At 49.7% G+C, this 13,056-nt stretch overlaps 1 protein-coding gene across 9 annotated transcripts in view; it reads left to right on the forward strand.

Annotated features, from left to right (window-relative positions):
* Positions 1-11,896, forward strand: part of LOC103659998 (protein FAM169B) — an 80,750-nt gene extending 68,854 nt beyond the window's left edge. For 8 of the 9 annotated variants that reach the window (XM_040642725.1, XM_040642723.1, XM_040642727.1 and 5 more), the window contains 4 exons: positions 825-1,007; positions 4,427-4,558; positions 8,889-8,977; positions 10,283-11,896. In XM_040642725.1, coding sequence (XP_040498659.1) covers positions 825-1,007; positions 4,427-4,558; positions 8,889-8,977; positions 10,283-10,468 — 590 coding nt within the window. In that variant the 3' untranslated portion in view covers positions 10,469-11,896. The remainder of the gene's footprint in view (positions 1-824; positions 1,008-4,426; positions 4,559-8,888; positions 8,978-10,282) is intronic. The other variant, XM_040642728.1, reaches the window with a different exon arrangement.
* Positions 11,897-13,056: the final 1,160 nt, after the last annotated feature.

Below are 13,056 nucleotides of genomic sequence, written 5' to 3' on the forward strand. Positions count from 1 at the left end.
ATCTTGTGGGGACTAATACCTCTTCTTCCAATAGGAGTTGAATATGCTATATACTTCTTTTCCTGGACTCTAGTGCATTTAGGGCACAGGTGCCTGTGCAGTTTGGAAGTAAGAAGGGTGATGTAGTAGGTTCCATGTAGCATTGATTTTCTGGTGAGGGTGACGACAGAAGTGACTGGCTGCGAGACTAAGCTCCCATTGCAGAAACAGCAACTGTGCTGGTATTGGTGCTGGATGCAGTGAGGTTCAGTTCAGGGTGGAAAAGTGGGAAGGGTGCCTACTGTTGCCTCTCCTGCTCTGCTCTAGCAAGGTCATTGATGTTGTCGGGGAAAGAGGACTTAGTCTATTCGGGGTAAATATACTTTGCCTTAATAGGATACAACGACCACTTGTTAGAGTTACCAAAACAAGTCTGTGCCCTAGACATGTGTTGGGTGGGTCTCCAGCCCATATTCCCTGAGTTCACGGAGAACGTTGATGTTGCCCAGATGCTCCTCATTGGCTTCAGGTGTCTCTGTGAACTGCGCATGGGGAGGGCAGCATCTGAGGGCCTGGGGTGCAGGAATGGTGCGTTCATCTGGGTTTGCTTTCATTTCAGACAGTAGTCTGGTGGCTGTACTCCCAGTGATCAGTCACATGTGGGCTGATCAGCCAGCTGAGCACTGGTGGTTTGGGAGGATCTGCTGTCTTGTCAGGTTGTTTAGTTAGTGACGTGAGCCCTTCTTCCAGGTGGTACCAGCGTCCCGGCTGTGCAGGCATTCCGCAGGGTCCTGGCAGCGTGGTGCAAGTCTGGGGACAGTGCATGTCACTTTCTTTCCCTGCAGGCAGCCTGTGTGGTGATGGCACAGGTGCATGCTACCTGCTGCCTGTCTTCGACACTGTGTTTGTCAGGAAGACGTACCGTCGCCAAGGCCTGGGCATGGCCATGCTGCAGGACTTCTGTGAGACGTTCCGAGAGGACGAGGCCCTGGGAGTCAGCTGGCCGATTTCTCCTGCCATGTACCAAGGTAAACCCACCTTGTGTCAGGCGGAAGTGCTGGCGTAACGGTGATGGATAACACGTGTGTTCTAGGTGATTGTGGGGAGGGGGAGTTCCTTGGCACTCTCGGTGTGTGGGCTTTCTCTTCCTCCTGAGAAATCTCCCATTGCTTCCGCACAGATGAGGCTTTATGCTGTATCACAAGGGGCGAGACCTTCCCAGCCTGAGAAATAACTGGATTTAGAGATAATAAAAAAGAAGTCACATGACGTCAGAGAGCAGCCAAATCCAGAGATGTGCCCTTGTGCTGCCGATTGCTCTGGGTGCTCAGAGGGCCTTTGCTCCTTCCCCTGAGGCTTAGAGCCCGTGACTTTGTCCTTTCCGCTAGAAGCTGCAAGGGATCCCCAGGAGCTTCAGCTGAGAGGGCAGCTGGAGTGCAAAGGCAAGCTCTGATGACACTGAGCCCCCAAGCACCTCTGTAGCTTCTCCTGCAGAGACAGTCCCCTCTTCCATTCTTGACCTACCGAGTCCCTGTATTGGTCAGGGTTCTCCAGAGAAACAGAACCAATAGGCTGTAGCTATATAGAGAGAAGAGATTTAATTTGAGGAATTGACTCACACGGTGTGGAGGCTGGGACTCCCTAGATCTGCACTTGTTAGCAAGCTGGAGACTTGGGAGAGCTGATGGTGTCCTCTTGGCTCCAGACCCAAGAAAAGCCAACAAAAAGTTTTTGGTTAAAATCCAAAGGCAGTAAAAGATCGATGTCCCAGCTCAACGGGCAGGAGTCATTGCCTCTTACTTGTGGGAGGGTCAGCCTTTTTGTTCCATATTCAGGCCTTCAACTGATTGGATGAGGCCCACCCACATGACGGCAGGCAATCTGCTTTACTCAGTCTACTGGTTCAAATGCTAATCTCATCCAAAACACCTTCACAGACACACCCAGAATAATGTTGGACCAAATATCTGGGCACCCTTGGCTCAGTCATGTTGGCACGTAAAATGAACTGTTATAGTCCCTTTCCACATTCTGGAAGAGAAATCTTTATATATATTTGTCAGAGGAAATGAAAAAAGCTCTAATGTTAAACATCACATTCTGAGTCAGTAAGGGGGGCAGATTCTGGTGGGTATTTCTCCAGGGTCCCTTTGTGCCCACCCTCCCCCCACGAAGCCCACCTACCCCACATTGGGTTCTGTTTCACTTCTTGTGATAACAGATGTTTTTGGACCCTTAGTATTGAGTTTCCAGTGCCATTATTATATGGGGAGAACACATAAAAGAGAAAAGGTAGAAAAGTTAAGGAAATTTCTGTTGCTTTGAAGTCAAAAGAAAAGCAGGTGAAACATATTTTCAAGTAGGTTTAGTCATGTCTTTGTATTTCCAAAGTCTTGGTCTATAATTAAAGTCTGAAGATCCTTGAATTTCTGCAAAGAGCATTCCAGGCTTCCTGTACTGTGTTGCTTACTTTGAGGTGTTGGAAAGTTCCAGAACCTAGGCAGCTGGTTCTCTGTCCACATACCTGTCCTTTCTGTCCCTTTCCTTACTTTTTTTTTTTCAAAGATTTTATTTGAGAGAGCACAAGCAGGGGAGTGGGAGAGGGAGAAGCAGACTCCCCATTGAGCAGGGAGCCAGACGTGGTGGGGCTTGATCCCAGGACCCTGGGATCATGACCTGAGTTGAAGGCAGATGCTAAATGATGGAGGAGTGCATTGGCCTCCAGGGCAGCCACCTCAGATTTCCCTAGGGGAATAGCAGCCTCCAAGGGTGGGGGGCTGCCCCAGGGCCAGCGCTGCTGAGACCCTTGCACTGTTCTGTGGATCCCTGTTCTCCCTTCTCTGTCTCTGCCCTGCAGAGAAAGAAGATATGAGGGTGCTGATTCTGAAGCTAGCTACTTGTCTTAGGGGTTTCAGCTGCCTAGCCGAGGATGCTGGGGCCTTGGCTTTTACATCACCCCTGGCTATATCTGGGCACGTAGGTAGGTGAAAGGTAGAGTGTGGAGAAAGAAGCTGCTGGAGGCTCAAGACTGGGTCCAGGTGCACTGACTACACACTTCACTGACTGGCCTTTATTGAGTACAGTGCTGCCCTTTGAATGGTCAAGAGGGACTCCTGTCCATGGCCCCATGCTTTGGAGCACCCTTGCAGTTGTGTCTGTCTCCATAGTGTCAGGAGTCTGTGGGCTCAAGAGGATATTCTTACCTGGGTCCAGGCCACTCCTTCTAAGCCAGCTCAAGGTACTAGGACCCCAGGATTCTTGCCAGTGGTGCTGAGGGCCCGAGTGGACTGCATCCCTGGATCTGTGCATCTAAGGGTGGACCATGCCACCAGTTTGCATATCTTTAGACCCAGGGACAGCTATTGGTGGGATGTGGATGGAGTGTGGGCATGGCGTCCATATTGGTATGCACAGGCCCCTTGTAGTGTATGTGTGTGGGGCTGGGGTAGGAGGAGAAGCAGGTGGGCTGCCTGCTGGGGGCCAGCTCTCTTGATATTGCCACATTCTGGTGCAAAACTTCAAGGAGTCCAAGAAATTCTAAATTTGAAACTGGCTTTCCCTGTTGTTATGAAGTTATATTTGTCAAGATAGGAGAGCAGAACATTCTATCTAGCACTTTGCTAACTTGGCTTACACTTTCCAAAAACTTAGTGTCATGCTCTGGAGGTTTCCATCTGTGCTGTTGCCCTGGGCTGGGAAATATTAGGAGAGGGCCTGATGCTGTCCCCATGGGCACCCGCATTTCCAGGAGCAGCTTCCCATTTGGCTGGATTTGGGGCACTGCCACGTGAAAAATGCTCACCCTGTGAACATGGACATAGAAGTCTATAAGCCTTGAGGTGACTGTGGAATCAAGGCATCCACAGAGGATGCGCTGGAAGGTTCTGTGAGAGTGGAGAGAGAGGACAGTGCCTGAGGAGAGGACAGTGTGGGGTGATGTTATGGGCTCAACTGGGTCCCCCCAAGTCCTATGTTGAAGCTTCACCCCCCCCATATGACTGTGGAGGTAGGGCCATTAAAGAGGTGATTATTGAGGGGGGACCCTGATCCAGTAGAGTGGTAAGAAGAGGTTCTTATTTATAAGAGGGGCCTGGGACACAGGTACAGAGGGAAGACCACGTGAAGGCACAGCGACAAGGTGGCCCTCTGCAAGCCTCTGCCGACATCTGAATGTGAGATTTCTCTTCCCGATTGTGAGACAGCGAGGCTCTTGTTGAAGCCCCCCAGTGTGCGGCGCTTTGTTATGGCGGCCCCAAGCAAAGATGGGGGGGTGGAAGAAAGTGGGAGCACGAGGTAGCAGGGCAGAAGGTGAAACAATGGTTTGTGCTGAGCGGGATCAGAGCTGTGAGCCAGGGCGCGCTGGGTGGGGCCTCGACAGGAACAGGAAGTGTCCGCCCCTGAGGGCAGGAGGGGCGGGACTTCCTGGCTCACACGTGGGCGTCCTCAGTCTGCAGGAAGTTCCTGTTGGCCCATCCGGAGGAGCGGGGGCGACTGTGGGAGGTGGAGGCCCCAGGAGGCTGGGGCCAGCGAGGCAGCATCTGGTTGAAGGTTCAACTGCAGCAGTCAAGACCTCCAGACGGTGAGTGGCACTGACCGCAGTGCGCTTTGAAGCACAGGTTAATGCGCACTGATGGCGTCAGGCTGGTACAGGTGTTATGTTTACTGTTGTTGCAACAACAGAGGAGGGAGTGAGACCAGGTGGTGGCTTCTTGTCCTCGGCCCACCTTCCTTTCCTGAATGAACCACATCTTCTAAACCTTGCTCTAGATCTCCCCCAATTTAGCTAAATCAGAAGCTCCCTGGGACGGAGGGGCTCCCCGTTTGTAACTAGAAGGGTCTCTGAAACGTAGAAGAAGATTAATGTGCACACCTGGTTAACAGTTGGAAAGCCACACAAGGGTTTACTGTGAAGAGCCAGCCTTCCATGCCCCCCCGCCCCCGCTTGTGGGAGATGACATGCATACATAAGTGGTAGTGTTGCATACACAGCATTGTGTAAAGGAGGACCTTGTCCTTTTTGTCCTTTTTACTGGCAGCATAGTATGCTGCTAGGTGGAGATGTTGCTTATTTGGGCAGCCGCTGTTACAGACAGACATTGTCCTCAGTTTGGGGTGTTAGAGCGCCACGGTGAATTTGCCGGCGGAGTTTTGATGAAGGGTGTTTTCGAGCAATGAGAACAGGCGAAGGGTCCCAAAGGGAGGCAGCACCATGCTGGGGTCTGGTTCTCCAGGTTGCTTTTTGGCAGGACGTCTCACCTCTCCCACACCGAGCGTGGATTGCAACTGCTGGTGGTTCTTAGCTCAGTGCTCAAGGTGAGGGTCGCTGGGGACAGGGCTGGATCCGTGCAGAGCCCTTCAGACTGCGGTTGCGGTGTATGGGTGGGAGGCGCCGGAGGTTCTAACAGTTTAAATTCACTGGCCAGAGTGAAAGCACTTTCTTCCCTCCTGGGAAAGAAAGCTCCTGTCAGCATCAAGTGCCATATCCCAGGCTGCAGGTAGCTCATTAGGGGGCAGTGGGTAACTGATTTACCCTAGGTCATGACAGGGAAGAGCGCCTTGGAGTTTATTGATGATAACAGTGATAGGTTTTGCTTTTATGGTGCCTTTCAGCTACAAGGTTTAATGGATCTTTACAGATATTAATGGGGTGACCAGGCACCTGGGAAGGAGGCTGTGGCAGGGCTGTGACTGTGATCCTAATGAGGCGGTTAAGTGACTTGCCCTGTGGCGTCCACAGTTAGAAATGAAGGGGGAGCTGGCCTGGATCCCCGTGCACTGAGCTGAACAGCCGTTCGGGTTTATGGAGAAGCTTCACAAATGAGCCCGCAGCTCCCACGTGGACGAGGCCTTTGTGTCTTGGATGTTGCAGTTCCTTGGCTGGGAATGAAAAAAAAGTTTGCATATCAGAATGTGGAAATAATGTGGAAATTGCACAGGCCAGAGGGGGGTAAGCAGGGGGAGGACGTTTTCGCATAATTGGGGAGATTGCTTTCCTCCGAAGAGAATTCCGCTGGGGGTTATTTCAAGAGCTGAGAGTTGGTGTGGTCTGGTCACAGGAAACTGAGCTGGAAGTCAGATGCCAGACCTGTCACTTTAACTCACTGTGAGATTTGCCAACTCCTTCTTTAAAACAGCAAATGAGGGAACTTTCACGGAGAATGTTCCAGAAGCATGCTTGGAGTCCTTTGAAGGAAGAAGGGTCATCATTATAATTAGGATATAATTAGATTACTAAAACTATATAATTTAAAAAAAAATTCTAAATTATGATCTTTTCACTCCCTGTATAAATCATGGCTAGTTCCCAGTTTCACCCGCAACTTCTGTCTCCCCCAGGGCCAGCAGTCAGGATTTTAATTCACTCAGGAAGGTTTTCAGCCAGCCAGCTTCATCTTGTAACAATTTTGTCAGCACTGACATTTCAGGTTTTTTCCGGGTTGGTGAGTGGGGGCTGCAAATGCAATCACAGATTAGCCCAGATGCTCTGCAGTTTCTCAGTTTCTAGTCTGCCTGCCTTCATGGAAATCTGCAAGTGTTAGCCCATTAGGTTTTCCCACAGGTCACCAAACAATGCACGTTCTGGAATCTTCTCTTGCCTGGAAATCTCACACAGCCATTTAATTTAATTTTAGTTTTTAATCAGTCAGTTATTCATAGAGTTGCTTTCTTGAATTGTTCTGTTTTTCAGGTTCTATCTTTTGTTCCTTTATTTCTGACTGTTATTTTGGAGGTTTCCTACAGTTACATGTGCTGTAGAAATAGAACTGTAAGCAAGAAGCCCAGTGGAGCCAGTTGCTTTTTACCTTCTAAGTAAGGCGTGGACATTTTACATCGTTCCAAAGGGAAATTAACTTGTGCTCCTTTCAAATGTTTCAAAATCTATTTTTGAAACAGCGGCCTTTATGGTCTAGGTCTTTTAAAGTTTGCATGGATCTTGCCTGTTGATAACATCTGTGGCTTTTAATGGCCCTGAAAATATTTACAGGGTTTTCAGAACTTTTGAGAGAAGGAGTTTGTGGGAAATTTTTTTCTTCCTACACTCAGTTACATATGAAGCCTTTGAAACTTGACCAATAGGATCTTAATTCTATCTGGTGTGACTTCTCAGCTTGCACATGCCTTAAGTTTCTTTACTGGAGGAGATGAAATTGAATGCTCCAACAGTCGAAAGTTCCTTTACAAAAAATGTGGCTGGAGGCAGGAAGTAATTGCACACGGCTTTAAAAAATTAATTTTTTCATTCTTTAGGTTATAGTTTTGCCTTCTTTCCAGGTGAATTTTTAATAGCTTCAACCGTCATCCATAGGGAACATAATTTTCTTCTATTTACATTTAATTTTTAATGCTAGAGTATACATAAAGATGTGAAATGTTTGAGCTGGGGAGGCAGAGGTCATTTTTCTAAAAGTCTGAATCCTAGCAAACTGCAACTCTAAATTTGTCTCAGCTTGTTCTGGTGAGTTGGACATTATATGACAGTTTTATGACAATTTTATGACAGTGAGCTATGGTGGGAAGTGCTGAGAGCAGAGCCACCATACTGGATGGGTTTTTCCTAATGCTGCTCTTTGAAAGGTTGTGTGGCTCCCTCTAGTGGCTTGTCATCTATTGCGTCCTGTATAGTAACTCAGGGATGGTAACTTACTTTGACCTACCTGCGTGGTTGCTTCTCAGATTCTTATCCTGATGCTTCCAAATCAGAGCATTCATTTCTAAAGATTATTGAACCTTTATTGGTTAGGAATAAAACACAAGTAAACATTTGGTAGTTTCTAGCATGCTAGTCCATACCATGTAAAAACATAGTTCATACATCGGGAAGGGTAGAAAATAATGGATCATCTACTTCATTCTCTCATTCATTCATTCATTCATTCATGTATTTTCTCATTCACTCAATAGATTACTGTGATGGAGGATCTACCAATGCTGGGCCACTGGCAAAGGTGATAAGGATACAGTAGTGAATAAGGCTGACTAAGTCCCTGAGCTCATTTATGAGCTTACATTTTTGCAAAGAGAAGTACGTGGGCAACCATTACTGTGTTATAGAGAAACTCCAAGAGAGCACTAAAGTATGCTGGCATTTTTAAATGCTTATGATTCAATTTTGCCAAACCAAAGTTGGCTAATTCATAAAATTTGTAAATAAACTTTATAATTTATGTATATAGGTAACAAGTAAATAATATATTCTTCTTTGAAAAGTGTGTTTCTTTTTTTTTTAAGTGGGTTCCACGCCCAGTGTGGAGCCTAGTGTGGGGCTTGAACTCACGACCCTGAGATCAAGTCCTGAGCTGAGATCAAGAGTTAGATGCCTAACCGACTGAGCCATCCAGACACCCTGAAAAATGTGTTTCATTTGCATTTTCAGCTCAAATGAAAAACTGAATATTTTTTCCTAAGGGATCTGAATGCCCTCTCAACACACACCATACCCCACATACAGATTTTGGGGTGTAGAAAAGTACACTGTGGGAGAAGAAAGTCATGCCTTTCCAAGTTGGTACTGATTTGGTAAGAGGGGGTGGGGGGGTGAATTAAAAAGTGTGATTATGGGCTCTCTTGTGAGTAAAAATTCCAGTGAGCAGAGAGAAGGGGCTAGGAACAGCACTGGAAACTGGCTCCATTTAACGTCTGAATAACTAGGAAAAAAGATCATATTCCAGCTCGGAAATGCTTAAGTAGAACCATCGCTTCCCATCTCCCCAAACTTGGCAGGTTTCCCTGTCCTCTGGAGGGCACCGTAGCAGGTGTCACAGTGTAAGTCAAGAGGATGGAATTGGGTCGTGGTGATCAGTGCTTTTGGAGGGATCCCCAATGTGTTATTAATTTTTTGATTGTCCACTCCCCCGGAGCCACCCCTGTTTGCTTATCCCACTCTCTGCTCTCTTGCTTGGGGAGGGCAGCTCACCCAGGAAGTGCCAAGGAGAATGTGAGCAGTCAAGGGCAGACTTCTCCAGATGATGGACTCAGACAGTCCGAAGAAAGCAAGAAGGTACGGTGGTGAATGTGTCATTCTAGGAATGGGTCTTGTTTTCTTAGCAGTCATGTCATGCTTGTTTGGGGGAACTCTAAGCCTCCAAGGCATCTTCCTTATCACCTTGGCTGTGGGCTTCTCCATGATTGGCTCGTTGATTCATACTTGGACTCTCCGTCCTGTGGTATGAGGAGAGGCCTTCAAAATTAGACTTTTCACAGTCCTCTTCTCTAAGCTAGACAAGCTCCAATGAAGCCAGAACTAAACAGAGCACATGGGAATCAGCCGTAACCTTGCATTGTTAAGGAAATATTGAAAAATATGAATTTCACATTCTGCCATGGACCGGCATCTTTCAAGCAGAGCAAATGTGAAGACAAATTTTCTTTCTTTCCTCCTCTGCCCCTTGAGCCCTGAAGCTAGAAAATGGAATATGGCATTAGGTTCTCGTAGAACCCAGAGTGATGGGAGAAGAGAACTGGGGATGAGGATGGCTACTAAGTATTTCTCAGTGGCCCATTATCTGTTGTTCAGTGTTTTATAAGACTTGGAAGCGATGTGATTCCATTAAGTGTTTTCCTGAAGCCAAGACAGACCCTTGCACATGCAGGGTAATTCTGATAACATCCATTTTCTGCTACAGAAGGGTCTTTGCCCTTGAAGTCCTAAAAAATTGTTCATGATTTTAAATGCCAGAACTCAGAATTGCAACTTGTGAGCAGTATTGCTTATCTTGGAACTAGGTGATACGGGGATAGAAGACTTAACATCAAAGGCATAAGATATCCCAGGATGTGCTGGATTGTTTTAGGAAAGCTGGCAGAGGAGGGCTTTCCTTTTCCTTGGTTTGCAGTGAAAAAAGGGCTCATTGACAGCCCTCCCAGGCCACTGAACTGAGACTATTGTGCTTTGCCTCTTTGCTGATCCCGGACTTTGCTCTTAAACCTTGAAGGCCATTAGAGGACGCAGGAGGTGTTCAGTGTGACGTCACACCCATGGGCAGGTGTCTGGGGAGGTCCACGTACTCAGGCTTAAGAGTGCCACCTTTTAAAGTAGTGTTTCCTTGCTTTGCTCTTTCTCTGATCTCCGTGGATTGGCTGGGCTCTTCAGTTCCTGCCAGGAAACACATTCCCACCAGTAAATAGATCCTCAGAGCATCTTATGAACAAAATATGGGGTCCCCGTGGCCGGCTCGGGTGTTAGAGCCCGGTGTAGCCGGTCTGAATCAGCACGCAGCATGTGCAAGGGCCCGGCCTGGCCAGGCTGCTGGCAGGCCCCTTACGGCAGGCATTGGATAGCTTTGTTGATTCTTTTCTGATTCAGGAGAGGACCTGTGCAGAATGGGAAGAGACAAAGAGTGATCAAGACTGCGAAGTGAAAGTACCAGCAGCTGGGCGGCTTGGACAAGCCTGCGGGGCCGGGCTGGAGGGGACGGAGGCCAAGAGGACGGCAGTGGCTGCGGGGCTGGCTGGGGAGTCCCAGCAGAAGCACGTGCGGCCCAGCTCCTGACTCCCAGAGGCAAACCCAAGTTCCGTCTTTGTCGGAGATACCTGTCTGGGCCCCGCTGGATACGGGCATGAGAGCTGCGTCCGTCACTCTGCTCTCCTGTGGCCAGGAGCTGGCCTCTGCCCTTGCTGTGTTGTCCTTGGAGGAGAAAGTGACGGTGCAGACCCTTCCCCCCTCAGGCTTGTTTTGTGGGCTCAGGTGATAGAAAGCCCAAGAAAGTGCTTCATTTCTCAAGCACAGAGATCTGAGCGGGTACAGGCAGCTGTTTTCCCGAGCTTGGAGCTCAGAAGCACGTTCGTTAAACCTAATATGGTTTCTGTTACTCAGGATGAATTGGTGAAGATTGTACTCGAATCACGAAAATATGCCTCTTTTGTTAGCACAAAGAAACTCCCAGAAGGGCCACACCCTTTCTGGTCTGCGCTGCAGAAATCTGTCTCAGGTTTGCCACCCCCCCCCAGCCCGGATGTCACCGTGAGATCACAGACACCAGAAGGGTTTCTAGGGAGACATGGGTCTTTTCCAGAGAAGCTTCAGCCAGAGCGGAAGCTCCCTGAGGGCTGTGGCCAGGATGCCTGATGCACACCGTTGGTTGGTGCCTCGCCCACATCTGGCCTGGTATACAGGAGGCGGTCAGAGTGGGCTCCAGGTGGGTGTCAGGATCTTAGCCGTCACCTCATTCAGAGGAGAAGCCGCAGGAGGGGGCTTTGTGCAGCTGGCCTTCCAGCGTACTGATGCTGCGCGGGAAAGCCTTGTACTGGTCACGGTGACTGTGAAGCTGATGGCTGCCTCCAGTGTGACCTACGCGGCCCTGCTCCGGGCATGTGCTTGGCGGCCACTGGGGATTCGGAGCTGAGCCAAGGACCCTGCCTGTAAGACCCCGGAGAGGACAGGCGAGGCAGGCCTCCCCCAGGGTAAGGCTCAGTGCAGGCTGTTCGTGAGGCCCCAGAGCCTGCTCCCCGGAAGCTGCGGTAGGCCTTTCTCTGCAGCTGGCCGAGTCTCACTGATGGCCAGTAGGATTCTAACCTTCTCACCTGCGAAAGCTGGCTGGGTTGTCTTGGGGCAGGCAACCCAGGCCCAGCCCCTACTTGTGGGAGAATGCAAATCTGATCTTATCGCCGGGCGCACCCCTCTGAGGCTTTATCACTGCCTTTGGAGCACCTAGGGCCCTGATGACTCTGCTCCCACCTCTTGGCGCCTGCCTCGCCTCCTGTATCCCGGCTGCCTGGGCTTTCCCGTCCTGTCCTCAGACACACCTTTGCTCTTGCTTCGGGGTCAGCACTCATGCGCTCGCTCTGCCGTGGGCTTGTCCCTTTCCCTCCCTCCTTCCCTCCCTCTGTCCTTCCTTCTCTCTTTCTCTCTGTCCTCCTCTGTCTCTCTCTCCCCTCCTTTCCCCTTCCCTCTCTCTCTCCATCCCACGCTCCCTCCCTCCTACTTACCCTCCCTACCCCTTCCTCCCTCCCTCCCTCCCTCCCTCTCTCGCTGTCTCCCTCCCTCCTTCCCCCACCTCATCTGTGCATGTGCGCGTGCACCCGTACACACACACAACTTGTCCGTCAGGCTGACTCCTGCTCACACATCTAGTCTCAGCTTCGATGTTCCTTCCTGACCACCTCCTCCTCCCCTTCCCATATGGCCTCAAAGCACTGGACACCCGGCTGTGACTCCCATGAGCCCTCGCAGGGTCAGCCCTGGGTCTGCTCAGCTGCCCCTTGTGTCCTCAGTGCCAGTGTAGAGCTGGTCCTCAGTAACTGTGTGGGGAATGAATGGTAACAGATCACCGAGGGGTGAGGGGTGACACCTGGAGATGGATCGAAGAACAGTTTCAGCTCTCTAGGGGTGTAGTAAAGCCCATCCTGGAGCCTGGGGCTGGGGAGGAAACCACCAGCACCATGTGCTGGCAAGGTACTACTCACTGCTTCCCTGAGTGGTCAGAGGGCACATCTGATGGGATCTCTGTTACCTCTTTACTCATCCGTCTGTCTGTCCATCCACCCAGCTGTCAGTTCATCCATCTATCTACCCACTTTGCTCTCCATCCATCAGTCCACATTTGTCCATTCATCTGCCCATCCATTCATTTGATGGACTCAGCTGTCCATCTGTCCACATCTGTCCATCCACCCGTCCTTCCATTCATTTATTCATCTACTCACCTGTCTGTCCAACTGTCCTTCTGTGTCTCTCCATCCATCTGTCCATCCAACTGTCCATCCGTCCACCCACCTACCTGTCCATCCATCTGCTCACATCTCTCCATTTGTTTGTCTCTCCATCTCTCCATCCATCCATCCTGATGTACAACAAACATTCAGCATGCTTGCTCAGGACTGAGCTCTGTGCTGGGACCTGGGGCTATATAAAGAAGTGAAATGTGTTTACTGGACTCAAACTCTTCGCTCTGGAAGGGTCTCTTCTAGAGTGTTCCCCTGGAGTCTTTTCTGTCTTACACCCATTAGAGGGAAGAATCCAGTGGAAAGAAGTAGAGTTTGGAGCTCCATTCGGACACCTTATGCAGTCCCCCAGGGCATGTGGGCCCCTTGTAAAGGAGGCACAGACCATAAAAGTGGACTCTGCAACCAAGGGGTGCT

This window comes from Ursus maritimus, unplaced genomic scaffold, assembly GCF_017311325.1.
Source record: "Ursus maritimus isolate PB19 unplaced genomic scaffold, ASM1731132v1 scaffold_27, whole genome shotgun sequence".
Classification (NCBI taxonomy): Eukaryota; Metazoa; Chordata; class Mammalia; order Carnivora; family Ursidae; genus Ursus; species Ursus maritimus.